This window comes from Ranitomeya imitator, chromosome 3, assembly GCF_032444005.1.
Source record: "Ranitomeya imitator isolate aRanImi1 chromosome 3, aRanImi1.pri, whole genome shotgun sequence".
In the NCBI taxonomy this organism is placed as follows: Eukaryota; Metazoa; Chordata; class Amphibia; order Anura; family Dendrobatidae; genus Ranitomeya; species Ranitomeya imitator.
In genome coordinates this window covers 399,072,405-399,086,892 of record NC_091284.1, presented here as the reverse complement: position 1 = coordinate 399,086,892, position 14,488 = coordinate 399,072,405, and the positions used below count along the sequence as shown (strand labels likewise).

Sequence of the window (14,488 nt, the reverse complement as noted above, 5' to 3'; positions counted from 1 at the left end):
AACATACTCTGATAAGGTGTTATATGAGCATGCTCGGGTGCTTAAAGAGTGTCTATGGCGTGCTTCAAAAATATGTTCAAGTCCCAGCACCTGCATGTCTCGAGGCTGTTCGACATCCGCAACACACACAGGGTTTCCCTGTTTGTCGAGCAATCCCTGCACATGTTGCAGCTATCGAACAGCCAACCATATTATTTGAGCACGCCAAAGTCACTCGGTTAGCACCCAAGCATGCTCGGATAATATCTTGCCGAGCACATTCGCTTATCACTAGTGCAATTCTCTTCAAATGTATTTGTCATGGATATATTTGATCAAAAATTTTGGATTTGTCACGCCCCATCCCTCCTCAGCTACGTCCACTTTGGTGAAAGTAGCATAAAAACGCCATAAAAATCGGTGTTTTTGCGTAACTCTGAGATGAGCAAAAATATGTCGACGTTTCGGGATGTTTAATGCTGGAATTCTTGAGTAAATGCCTTGATTAATCGGACCCTTCCTGTTCGGTACAGAAGACTTTTCAATGACTTTCTACAGAAGAGATTTGTTGTCACACTCTGATCTGGACAAAGGTCATTGTCAAGGAAGGAGGTGGAAGTGAGCTGTGACGATCACCTATTGTAAATGGTACGTAATGTTTTATCTAGCTTATAAAGGAGCGATTCTGTCACTGTAATCCTGCCTGTAAGGATAATGACAGCACAGATGGTATGGGCTAGTGTTGGGGCCAGTGGCCAATGTGAAAATTGCATGATTTCTGTTTTTTAGATAAAGTTAGCAATTTGGAAAATTGAACACACAAGGGTGATGTGTTGTGGTGGTGTGCAGTCTTTTGTACAAGCAGAAGAAGTATCTTATCTCTCCCGTGTTTCATTGCCTCCATGAAAAGACACCGTTCCAGGGAATAGGACATATTCGATCCCATTCATATGCTCCAGAATAGATATCTACTATTTTTTCTCCAGACCAGTGAAAAAAAAACTAGTCCACAAGATGAATGAGTGTGTTTTATTCTTCTTGCAGATTCAGCATAGTAAAAAGCCCGAGATTAACCCCACTGAATGACAATGGGGCTAATCCCTGTGGCGATTTGCCTGCATATTGTGGTGCATTTCCACAGCAGGGATAACCTTGGATTTCTGCAGTGGCTGTACTTGTAGATGAGAACATACCCATTACTAGGATAAACACAGAGATAGTGTGAGCATACAGAGACCAGTCAGCACAAGAATGGAGACATGTCATCCTGAAAGCTGAAGCACACTCTAGTTATGAGGCCCAATTAAGCGGTTGTCCGGTCATAATATACTAGTGTACAATATATCAGTATGCACTGCGCAGATCCCTATTCAGTGTGTAACAGCCGTAGCAGGGTACTGCAGAACTGCGCTGTTCTGCACAACATGGCCGCTGCACTTTGCATGTGGTTACATTAAGCCCCTGCCAGAGCTGATCAGTGCCGGACTCCACCGGTCCCATATTGATTACCTACCCTACATTTTGACCGGACAATCCCCTCAATTTATTTTTTTGAGAATACTTTTTCCATGTCTAACATTTTAACATGATGAAGCATAGTTTCACATTTCTTTTAAATATCCACATTTCCCATTGAAAATCCCTTTCATTATTATTATAACTTTTCAAATTATTAATAATCTTTTGCTTAATCTACATATAATATATAGTTCTAGTACTACCAATATGGTAGGGTGCAGAAGCCACAAGGCTGGTTTCACATTTGCGTTTTTTGCCGCAGCGTTTGTACCGCATATAAACGCATGCGTCGTGTTTTCCTATATTTAACATTAAAAATGCATGCGTTTCTTTTTTGTTCGCGTTTTGCCGCGTTTGACGACGCATGCGTCTTTTTGTCGCTTGCGGCTTGGCGCGGAAATGCAACATGTAGTAATTTCTAGAAGCGTCTATTTGCCGCAAGGAAACGCATGCGTTCGATTGCACACGGTTTGCGTCAAAAAAACACATTGCTGTCTATGTAAACGCATGCGTTTTTAAGCAAATGCATTTGGATGCGTTTTTGAACCCATGCGTTTCAATAGAGAAAAACAAGTCTAGACACTGATAAGCCACCCCCCACCATCAAGGTGATAACGGGATCCAAACCCTAGCCCTAACCCTAATGGGAAAATGGAAATAAATACATTTTTTTAATTTTTCCCTAACTAAGGAGTTGATGAAGGGGGTTTGATTTCTATTTATACAGTGTTTTCTAGTGGATTTTTATGATTGGCAGCTGTCACACACTGAAAGACGCTTTTTATTCCAAAAAATATTTTTTGCCTTACCACATTTTGAAAGCTATAATTTTTCCATATTTTGGTCCACAGAGTCATGTGAGGTCTTGTTTTTTGCGGGACGAATTGACATTTTTATTGGTAACATTTTCGGGCATGTGACATTTTTGATTGCTTTTTATTCCAATTTTTGTGAAGCAGAATGAACAAAAACCAGCTATTCATGAATTTCTTTTGGGGGGCCATTTATACCGTTCCGCGTTTCGTCATAATACACGCCCTCTGTAGTCCCATTGGCGGTGTCTGGATCTTGATTTTTCTCTTGTGGAATTTCTCATGCGTACCAAAAGCGCAAACGCAGGAAAAAACGCATGTAAATGCGGCGTTTTTTTAACCGCATGCGTCTAAAAAACGCAGCGTTTGTACGCATTTACATGCGGTTTTTTCACCACTTGCGGATGCGTTTTAAACGCTGCGGATTTACACGCAAATGTGATACTAGCCTAAGCCGGCACAAAAACTAAGTCAGGTGCTGTATTTACAGACCTACTCTTCCCAATAAAACTGGAGCATTACACTTTTCTCTGCGCCAAAAATCAATAGGATGGGAGACCTATCTTGGCTCAGTACAAAAAGCAGCCATAATTCTGCCTTGTGCATTTGCTCCAAAACTTGGATCAACCTTAATGATTTCCATAAAAGTAAGTAAATACAAATTGCAAATTACCTTGTTCGGTCTGGCTTTTTTGTTGTTGGTTTTGTCCTGCCTGGGTCCCAGATGTGACAGCTGCTGTAGTAGAAGGAGCTAATTCTGTATCTCTGGGTGTGAACGCGCTGCCATTTGTGCTGCCTGTTGAGCTTGAAGGGCTTGTGGGAGTCCGAGGTACCCCAACTGAAGGTTTTCTTGCCACAGGAGGGGGAATCTTGCTGGGTTTCCTCTGTATTGGGGGTTTTTCATCTGGACTGCGAGGGCCTCCATGTGTTTTAAGCTCTGCCACTAGGTCTTTCGTCAGCGATGATTCTGCATCTTGTGATGTTGGGGGTTCAAATACAAACTTCTTTGAACTCCGAGCAAAGACAAAGCTGGCGGCAGAGGCTGGTGATCTGTATGCAGATGGGGATTCTGGTGGTTTCTGTGGTGAAACAGAAGGTGCTGTTGGGCTTTCTACTGGGGATGAATCGGATCCCTGAGAGGATCTTTGTGACAAGGATTTGCGAACAGGTTTTTGGGGTGCAGGAAGCCCAGGTAGTGGTTGCGAGTAAGGACTCTGTGGAACCCTAGCTTGTATTGATCGCAAACGAACCATCTGCAGCAAGGATGGGGTTACTATAGGCAAATTTGCATCTTCTTTTTGTGCAACTACAGTGCTCTGACTGGTTACTGATTCTTTCCTGGTAACTGGTGCAGTGACTGGCTTCCATGAACTTGACTTGGAAAGGGGCGATATTCCTGCTTTTGAAAAAACTGGGCTAGTAACAGCAACAGACAATGGCACTTTAGGAACAGAGGATTCCACCATAGTTGATGGCACAGTGGTTTCAGAGGATGTAGTGGTAGTTTTAGGTTCTGTAGTGGTTAGTTTTTCAGTAGATTCTTGCGGCACAGTAACTACAAGCGTTTCTTTGGGCACACTGCTTATAGTTGAGGCTTTGCTAATATGTGGCTTGTACATCATAAAAGCATCTCCATTAGTAAATTCAATATCTGAAGTAACAGGACATTCCGCAGAAGATTCTGAAGAAGGAGGTACAATTAAGTCTGTGTTCTTTGTGTCTAATGGAGGCACATGGGCAGAATCATTCTCTATCACAAGTGCATGCTCTGAAGGCTTGGAATTTAAAGGCACCAATTCAGGCTGAAGAGCTGCAACAACAGTTAAATATTCCATAGTGTTAGAAGTCGACACGGGCATTTCTTCTTTCGGCACATCCGATTTGTCGTCAGCCTTGACGCTAACCTGTTCTGAATTTGGAAGTTCAGTTACTAGATCACCAGAAGGTGGAGGGAGAAGAAATAGCTCATCATCAGGAGGCGGAAAATCTGCCATGGATAAGTCCTGAACATCAGAAGTCTCTGGAGGAGGGGGAGGCCACAAGGTTTCTTTCTGTGCAGCGTCTTCTTTTACTGACTGTGTAATATTGGCATCTGACTCAGATTTTCTAGAAGGAGGAGGTGTGGGATGATGAGCAGGTGGTGATGGTGGAGGAGTTACTGTTGTTATAAGAGGGTCTGCTGCACTGGTAGGTGGTGGGCAAAAAGGAGCAGGTACACTTGGATGCGGAGGAATCAGGTCTTGTCCATCTTGATAACCCATAGAAGAACCAGCTCTAGCGGGGCTCACAAGAAGAGTGGAAGTATTCTCAATGGGAGATGTAGAGCTCACAGACATGTTTGCTGCTGACTTAAGACTAGACCTCTCTGGTTTTGGTGGTGTTTTCCTACGAGAACTTGGAGACTCCATAAGAGATCTTACAGGCATTGTTGGTGTACCACTTTGGCTCGAGTAGCCACTTGATGGAGACATTGTTCTATCTGAACGACTTGGAGAATTTTGCTTTGGTCCAGCCAAAGACGGTAAAAATACATCGTTATCAGATGAAACTTTGTCTGCTCTTGGCACCCAAGGGTCTTTGCCATGGCTGGTCTTTGAAGGTTTTTTATCAGGCCTAGGGGGAAGACCTAATTCTTTCTGCTGTTGCAATGAATAGGTACGTGTAGGAGGTGGAGGGGCCTTTTTGCTTTTTCGCAATGAAACACTACGCACAGAAGAGCGGCCACTGCATAAGCTTGCAGCATCTGAACCATCTTGAGTTCCAGTGCTGAGGGCAGGTGATGCCCTACCAGTACTTAATCCAGATTTCTCGTTTGCTTCTAAAGTATTATCACCGCCTCTAGAGGAAATAGTGGAAGAATCTGATACTATTGTCTCTGTAGACTGTGACCGGCTCCAGTTATCACTAGATGAAGACAAGCCTCTCCCCCTATGCAAGGAGCCACGAATTGAGGCTGGGCTGGCTGTGGCAAGACTGCATCTGCTCAATGTTCGAACACTGGACCGACTCAAGGCAACCACATCAACAAGAGGAGGAAGAATTGCGTTTGGTATTATTTTGGACATGTAAGTACCTTGAGGTGATATGGACATAACAGGGCTTACAGGGTCACTTTGAGGTGAGTGTGTGGTCATTCCAGGGACAGCCAGAGACTTTGGGCGCAGGACAAGTGGTGAGAGCTTAGATCCAGATTTCCAACCAACGCAGCTGTCATCATGGTATACCTTGTCTATGTGTCGTTGTAAAGCAGCTTCTGTCTGCTCAAGAACAGCCAAGGAGATGCGAGCTCCATCATGTGGCACTGAAGCAGGTTTTCCATCTACTGTAGGAATAACAACGAATTCCCCCTCCAGTCCTTGATCCCCATTTGCTAGTGGAATTTCAGCACTCTTTTTTTCCAACAATTGACCGTTTTCCCTGCGAAACAACTCATGGATGCCACGATGTGTTGATGAGGGTTTAAGTCCTTTGGAGGCAAAAGAGAAAACAAATAAGCTCCTGATTGATTGACACGTCGGACCAGCAGAATTGTTGTGCTCATGGCCTGAGCTGAGGCAAATTTGCCTCTGCAGCACTGGAAGAACAGTAGCACTGAACAAACCAAGTTAAAAGAAAGCCACTGTGCTACAACAATTCAGTATAATTAAAGGGAAGAAAAGGGTGCAATGTGCACCACCCACCCCAACCTCCTAATTCAGGAACAAAAACTGGATGTAGAGATACAGGCAGATTGTTCTGTTGCTACTAATGATGTCCCTGAAGAAATCCTCAGGTATCTATGCAAGCAGCTTCGGATCCTGATGATGACTTATCGATCAGCGTTGCTACCAGGTGGCTCCATATGTTTTTTATTGAAGTGCTTTTTTTAGTCATGTTACTCCGGTATGAAATCTTGTGAATTTGCACTATGTTTTTTTCATCAACTAGATGTTTGCTGCTTACTTCATCCAAGTAATCATCAGGATCCAAAGCTGTTTGCTTGGACAGCTGACTATTTCATCATGGACTTCACCAGAAGCAACATAGAAGAATCTGCTTTTTTTTCCCTGAACGATTAATATACTGTGAATATACTGCAAGGCAGCAGTGTCATTTTCCTTTAACTTGTTTTGATTGAAAGACTTTGCCCTTTTATTAAAATGCTGTTGCTCTACTGAATTGTGATCAGGATTGATGTGGCAACCCAGAATCTATATAACATTGCAGTAGCACTGAAGTTTTCCAGGATCGGATGCTAACAGTCAGCTCCAGTGCAGACAACTTTCAGTGATGTGCTTACCAGCACAATAGGAAAAAAGTGTGTAAGCAATGTGTATATTTGGACACTATTGCTAGACTGCTGAGGTGGTCGGTCCCCTAGGCAACAAGCTAAACAAACATAAAAAGAAAACGCAGTAATTATCTAGTCAAATTTTAATAAAAAGCAAATGAGAAAGTCGCCCGTTTTTTATCAATCGCTTTCCAATTTACCCACCTTAAAAAATGCAATTAACCCTTTAATGTGACCCTTCATCATGCAATAAAAATGTCACAAATGTATATTTGAAATACCTGATGTCCTCATTTTTAATCTTTCTGGTGCAGTTCTTACGATTTTCAGTCCTTTTTAGGTAAATAAAATGGCTGTCCTCACAGTGTACCCTAGGGGTCCGATACACTCCCACTGCTCAGGGCTGATCCATCTTCAGGCAGGCGTGAATGTCTCAAGCTTGACTATTGACACTTCTTTAATTTTTCTGAGACACTCCCTGTGCACTCGAATCATCCAAGAGCAGGAGAGTGACTTCAAGGTTTCCAAAGCACTCCGTGCATAAAGAATGCTGATACTTGATTTAAATACATGCACCAGAAAAATCAAAAAGGAGTGTATCAAAAATGTAATCTATGCATTTTTTCATGATATTTTTTTTGTGAGATGGAGTGTTGCTTTAATTTTGTTTCCTTCACAAGTTTTGTTTTATTTTTTCCAGAAAAAAACATGAAGTCAGATATGAAAATATAAAGCGCACTACAGTGTCCTTTTTTTTTTATGCGTTTTTTCACAGTTTTGGCCATTTTTAAGTTCTTGCCATTTTCTCCCCAAAATCAGCCTCCTCCTACGTGGTTTTTTTTTGTTTACATTTTCTCATAGGCTTCTTACAGTTAAAAGGCGTAAATGTATTTTGCATAAAACTTTGCACTTTTTTGTGTTTGTTATAGAGAGTTCTCCTACTTTTTTTTTTTTTAAAGTGACGTCTTAGTGGCCTCAGAAGAGATGTTTACTATTATTTACTCCAGAATTTGTACTAAATGCTAGTGCAAATCTACACCGGCTTATAGCTATTACATATTTGTGCTGCTAATTTTCTTACCAATCTCTGTATTCCTGCATTATCAGGTCCTTCAATTGTACCAGGTGACTCGTACTCTGACTCTGAGTTAAGCAGCCTCTTCACTTTGGACTGGAAATCCGTTCCTCTTTGCACATTTTCTGTAAGAGTTCTGATGTGAACCTCTTTGGAAGACAGACAAAACTGGCTTCGGGTCCACACATCAGAGCCTGTCTGGTAAGGTGAAACAACCGGAGGACCGAATCAGTGTTGATAATGCAGGAATACAGTGACCGGACAGAAAATATCACAGCCATGCACCAGATAAACATTATCTATCTAGCTGCCAGAATAAATGTACTATTGGTGGGTGCAAACATATACATAAAATATCAGCATAGGGATGTGACTATTGTGCTCAGCCTCCCATCTCGTTTTTCATTCTTTCCATCAGGTCACAGGGATTTTAGTAATGAAGTTTCCGGTTTGTGTTGTGAAATGAATGCCTAAGGCTCATGGTATTATGAAACTGTGCCTGCGTTATGACAAGTTAACTCCTTTCCTTCCTTTGAAATACCAAAGCACAATGTAAGAATCACAACGTGTTACTTGTCCGGTCCAATGCTTCTAACCCAAATGTAGCAGAAGTGTGTGCAAGTTACCAAGTTCTGTAGCAATGTGCTGAGGCACTCCCACTACTGTAGCTCTCTTCTCCTTACGCTTCCTTCCTACCCTGTTAGTTGGAGTTCTGGGCGAGTCATAAGGTCTAAATGTGGAACCTGGAAAGAAAAACAATGGGAAGGAAGGTTACAAGCTTCGAGGATTTTGTAACATTAAAACCAATATGATCCCTGAATGCGTATGAGAAACTCGTATCTACATTTCTTGAGTTCTCGGGGCTCAGCACTGCAGATATTGTGCTGATACATTTCCCACAATTAGAGGGAAAGAAACTTGTTTTCCAGATGAAATACTTTACAATGTAACAAAACATCTGAACAGAGCCTCATAGAGCAAAACCTAGTTTTTATTTAGTGCGTTATGTGCTTCCAAAATGTTCTCACCTTTGCGCTGGATCATCTCTGACCGAACAAACATTGCATCATCGGTGTTCTCTGTGGTGTAGGAAAGCGAACGAGCGCGGAAGCTACTGTCAATTGTGTCAGGTGTGGGCTGTGGAATTGAACGTGAAAGGAAAATTACAAGGGAGTCTTAACCTGACATATCTATACTTATGAAGCAAGGAAGTTACAGTACTAGGCTCCTAGAATACACAAATTAGAACCACAGCACCAAGTAACCCAACTATGCTATAGTAAGGAGCTGTTTATATGTCTTATTATGGTACATTTTGCTTCTTAGAGGGAATCTGTCAGTAGGACCAACCCTCCTGATCTACATGTCTTACACTGGTAAAATAAGCTTTGGAGGCAGATTCTTGGGGAGACCTATGTCCGGCCCATAGATCTTAACTGCTCATTTAGATACTAAAAACTGAGATTTCTATGGAATAAGACATCTGATCGTAGATATCAATATAATTTTATTCAACTTTCTATGACCTACATGCCATTATATAGACTGCTTTGGATGGTTGATGTTACGGACAGATTCCCTTTAAATGCAAAAATGAGGTAACTATATACGGTAAATAGCCTTTATTACAAATTCCTAACCTATTCCTATTATAGTGTAACTTTCCAATGGAGATTTTCCTGCAAATTCATGGTGAAATCTGGGACCAAATCCACATGCGTTAGGCTAGTTTCACATTTGCTGTAGAATCCGCAGCGTTTAATCCGCATACGCAAGTGCAGGAAAAAACGCATAGAAACACGTACAAATGTGGCGTTTTTTAGACGCATGCGGTTAAAAAACGCCACGTTTGTACGTGTTTCTATGCGTTTTTTTCTGCCTTTGCGTTTTTGGTGCACAGGGTGAAACATTTAACAGGAGAAAAATCTAGATAACCAGACAGCGCAAATGTGACTACAGAGGGCGTGTATTATGGGATATCTTTATATAGACCCTTGAACAGCTGAAATCTTCAGGTTTTGCTCTTGTATGCTGTGTCATAATGGATCTTCGCATGGAGAGCTTTTATTTCAACCTGGATTTAAGCATCAAGCTGTTTATTGCCTGTGCGTTTGCTTGGGAGCAAGACAGAAATCGCGAAAGATTGAGAAGGAGGCGGCGTAGGCGCATTCCTTACGCAATCGACCGCATACGTTTATAGGCGACAAATTGACGCCTCTAAAAATTACTACATGTTGCATTTCCGTGCAAACGACGCATGCGTCGTCAAACGCGGCCAAAAGCAAACGATCGCAGACGCATGCGTCCCTAATGTTAAATATAGGAATACACAACGCATGCGGATATATGTAGAAGAAACACTGCGGACACAACTGCAAATGTGTAGTCGGCCTTAGATGTAGATTCATTGCTGATTTTGCTACAATTTGCCACAGATTTTGTCCCATGCATTGTAAGGTTGAAAATCTGCAGCATAACTTTAAAATCCACATTGCGGGTCTTTAGAAGCTATTGTTATTTTTTTTTTTAAGTGTATAGTTGAGATTTGGTAAAATGTCATGCATTGTGCTACTACTGTAATACAATGCAGATTTTCCATCCAGCTTTGCATCTGGCCCATCAACATTCCTGAACTCTTTCGCTGCTGGCTGTTATGCTACTTCTTGTACAGATCTAACAACAGATCTCTTGGCTTCTCTTCCTTTCTCTCAGTGTTAGAGGTACCAGCAGGGAAAGAGGTTGTACACGAGCAGATCAAAGTGTTGAGAGGGGGAAAAAAATCAGGTTGTATACCAGCAGATCAAAGTGTGGAGAGGGGGAAAAGAATCAAAGTTTTTATGAAAGGTAGACCGCACAGGCTGTACCAAGGGAGGAAAATATGCACACAATGCAGTATGAAGAGGGGGTTTGCATTGGCTTTATAGAGAGAACAACTACAGCCGTCTCTGCTTGGAAAGTGCTGGAGGAACACACAAACTCCTCCACATCAGTGTCTGTCTACACATTGTACGATAGATCCTTCACCAGCTGTAAAAGGAGAAATTACTCCAGGATTGAAAATGTACGGATACATGAGAGCTAGTGAAGGCAGCAGTACTATGGACACACAGAACTCACATGCTCAATGTATTACTGGGAGCAGCAAGCAGACCTGAAAGTCTGAAAATAGGGGCACATTGTAAACTGCAATTTAGGGAGTATAAAAATAAATGAAGGGATGGGTGTTGCAGCTTGAAACTTAATGTGACTTATTTTTAGCTCAAGCACTAACATTTAATAATCATTTTTATGTCAAAGGTGTTCATGGCCTTAGATACATAGTGATTTCATGGCTTTTCTGAGTCACGCCTCCTTCTGCTCCAAAACAATATCCTCGTGCATCTGTCAATCAGGCGACACCAATTGTAGTCTCATTGACCTCAGGGCATATACAATAGTTGATACATGGACCAGGGAGAGAAAAAAAAACAAGAAAGCAGAAGTATTTACAGAAGATGGCTTGTAATGCGGGGTGTACTGAGAAGATGTGTGCTTAAACTAGGGAATGCAAATACACTATTCACAATTCAAATTGCAACACCAAGAAGGAAAAGTTGTGGAATTATGGAAATAACAAGCTCAATAGACATGTTAATGATATGCAAAAAATAAAAAAAAGGAAACTAAATTTTCAAAACAACTAAATTTATTCAGCATGGGGGCGTGGCCTGAACGTCCATGTAAGCGGACGCGTGACAGAGCGCTCCCGCTGCTAACGCTGAGTTTATCCTGATAAGCCGCAGCTGAGCGGCGATTCAAAGCGCTTACCGGCTGCAGGAGAGTCCCGGGAGTGCGGCGGTGAATAGCGGCGGCCCCGAGATCGGCAAACATGACCAGGAGGAGACAAAGAGACGCCGGAGCCGGCGAGGCAGGGACCGGCCAAGATGGCGCCGACGCCAGGGAGAAGGCGGAGAAGGACAACGCGGCATGCCAGAAAAGAATGGCGGTGGCGGCAAAGCTCCAGCAGTTTGCTAGAGTGGAAGCCGCAGGGAACACAGGAAAAGCAGAGGAGGACGCCGGAGGGGACACAGACACAGAAGGAGAGGAGGAAAGCCCAGCAGAGGAGCAGGAGGTACAACAGGAGAGTGGGGATGGTGACATGGCGGTGGTAGCGGGGGGACCTGAAGATAAGGAGTCAGGAGCAGAGCCCACCCTTAGAGATGTCTTTGCACTAGTATCATCCTGCAAACAATCCCTGACCCAGCAGCTACAGGAGGTTAAAGGGGATACAGCCCAGATAAATGCAGCCCTGCAAAAGATTGACAAACGTGTGGGGGCTGTGGAGGAAAGAGTGAGCACTGCAGAAGACCATATAGTGCAGCTGCAGAAAGCGGAGAGGAAGTTTGCTCAAACAATATCGGAGCTAGCTGCAAAAAATGAGGATCTGGAGAATAGGTCCAGAAGAAATAACATTCGTATAGTGGGTGTCCCTGAAAAAACTGAGGGGAGGAATCCCACGGAGTATATTGAAAGCTGGCTCCTTGAGACCTTTGGTGATGCAGCACTGACAAAAGTATTTGCGGTAGAGAGAGCCCACAGGGTCCCACCGAAACCACCTGTCCCTGGAGCAAGTCCCCGTACCGTGCTTGCCAAAATCCTAAACTACAGAGACAGAGACATTATCCTGAGGAAGGCTAGAGACATGACGGATCTGACAATTGGAGGTCAAAGAATTGCTATTTACCCTGACTATTCCGCCCTGGTACAGAAACAACGGATGATGTTCACGGGTATCAAGAGACGGCTGAGAGAACTGGGAGTGCAATACTCCATGATGTTTCCGGCACGACTGAGAGTGGTAGCGTTGGATAAGATTCATTTTTTCCAGACGCCGGAGGACGCTACCCAGTGGATAGATCTTAACGCTAAAAAACTTAAAGGGAAAGGAGATTGAAAATGTGAGGCGGGTTGGTCGGGAGATATCTTTAATCTTTCAAAAAGGGGGGAAAAAAAGAGATTGATTGACAGTACACTGGTAATTGAAATGTGAAGGTTGGAGGGTGGAGTTGGATATTACTCAGGGAAAGCACTGGGAGTGCTGATGCGGCGGAGAAGTACGAGGGAGGAAGGGTGTGCAGCGTACTAAAAGTTTATTTAGTTTCTTGCAGTTGTAATACAATACAGGTTCAATTATATTGTTCTTCTAAGAATTGCGCCGAATTCTGTTATAAACGGTAGCGGGAGGCGGAAGGAGAAGGTTACGTTAACAAGAGTGTTCGCAATGGGTGATGGTGCCCCACTCTTGATAAGAGGCAGAATGTATAGTATTGGGGGGTGTGGGGGAGGGGGGAGTGGGGTGAGGGTGGGAAGGGAAGTTAGACAGCTCAGAACCGGGAGTAACGACACAACTAAAGATGATGAGTCACATAATAGGGGACCGCTTTAAGATATTGAGCTGGAATGTGAGAGGCCTGGCGGATAAGTCTAGGAGAGCTGCGAGCTTGCAGTATGCGAAGGATCAACGGGCTTCTATGATATGCTTGCTAGAGACGCACTTGATACAGGAGAAAGTGGACGTACTGAATAGACGTTGGATACAGAAGGGGTATCATTCTACCTTTTCGACGTACTCAAGAGGTGTGTCAGTGTTGGTGCCGGTGGGAGTGCAATATGAAGAGGTGAAAGTATGCGTGGATGCTGAGGGTCAGTATGTGGTGATACAATGTATATTGTATGGAGTGAGATTGTGTGTTGCGGCAATGTATATTCCACCTCCATATTCAAGTAAGAAGATCAGGGAGGTATTGGAGAGGGTGGGACGATGGGAACCACTGCCAATCTTAATTATTGGGGATTTGAACAATATATGTGATGACTTTTGGGATAAAAATAAGAACACCCAGAATAGGTCGGAGGGGCACAATACAACATTTGGAACCTATGTGCGTGAATTAGGCATGATTGATCTATGGAGAGTCAGACATGTTGGGGAGAGAGGATACTCGTGCTATTCACCGGCTCATGCTACGCTATCCAGAATTGATATGGCACTGGGTAATCGCCTGTTGGACACAATGGTGGGGGAGGTGCGTTATCTGCCGAGGGCCCTTTCGGATCATAGTCCAATTGAGGTAGAGGTTAGGTTGTTGGGGACACGGACCGCAAGCGGGAGAGAATGGAAGATCCATCCTAACTGGTTACAGAGCATTGACTTGGACGGTATAGGGAAGGAGGTGACGGAATTCTTTGCGTTAAATGATGGGAGTACAGATGCTCTAACCGTTTGGGATGCAATGAAAGCGTACCTGAGAGGGTTACTATTTAGAGACATTAGTAGGTGTAAGAGGAAGACGAGGGAAGCGGAGAGAGTGGCGTTGGAGGAGCTGAAAGCCGCGGAGGACGAGATGGTTGTGCTGGGGACTTCCGAGGCAGAGAAAAGATTGAGAACAGCGCAAAATTGTATGGAAAAGATTCTGCTGGGGAAAGCTGAAAGGAAGCGGGAGTTTCAGAGGGTGGCTTATTTTCAGGAGGGAGAGACAGTTGGACACATGCTATCGGTGGTAGCCGCGGCTCAGCGTAGTACCTCGTATGTACACTCGTTGGTTTCGGATGGGGGGAGCAGGGTATCTGAAACACCGGATATTATAAAGGTCTTTGCGGACTTTTACGCGGACTTATATTCCTCCAAGGTCAATGAGTCAGCCGGAGAAACGGAGACTTTCCTTGAGAGTCTGGGTCTTCCGAAATTGAGTGAGGAGGATAGGGTGAGCCTCGATGCCCCTATCACCGAGGAGGAACTGAGTCGGGCGCTGAAGTCTATGGCCAATGGGAAGGCACCTGGGGTTGATGGGTTAC

General features: G+C 43.6%; 1 protein-coding gene across 1 annotated transcript in view; it reads right to left on the bottom strand.

The window, feature by feature from the left end:
• NHSL3 (NHS like 3) overlaps positions 1-14,488 on the bottom strand; it is a 52,869-nt gene that overhangs the window by 3,606 nt on the left and 34,775 nt on the right. The window contains exons 4-6 of the mRNA XM_069757057.1: positions 8,683-8,791; positions 8,281-8,397; positions 2,983-5,775 (exon numbers count right to left, since the gene is read on the bottom strand). Of these exons, the coding sequence (XP_069613158.1) occupies positions 2,983-5,775; positions 8,281-8,397; positions 8,683-8,791 (3,019 nt within the window). The remainder of the gene's footprint in view (positions 1-2,982; positions 5,776-8,280; positions 8,398-8,682; positions 8,792-14,488) is intronic.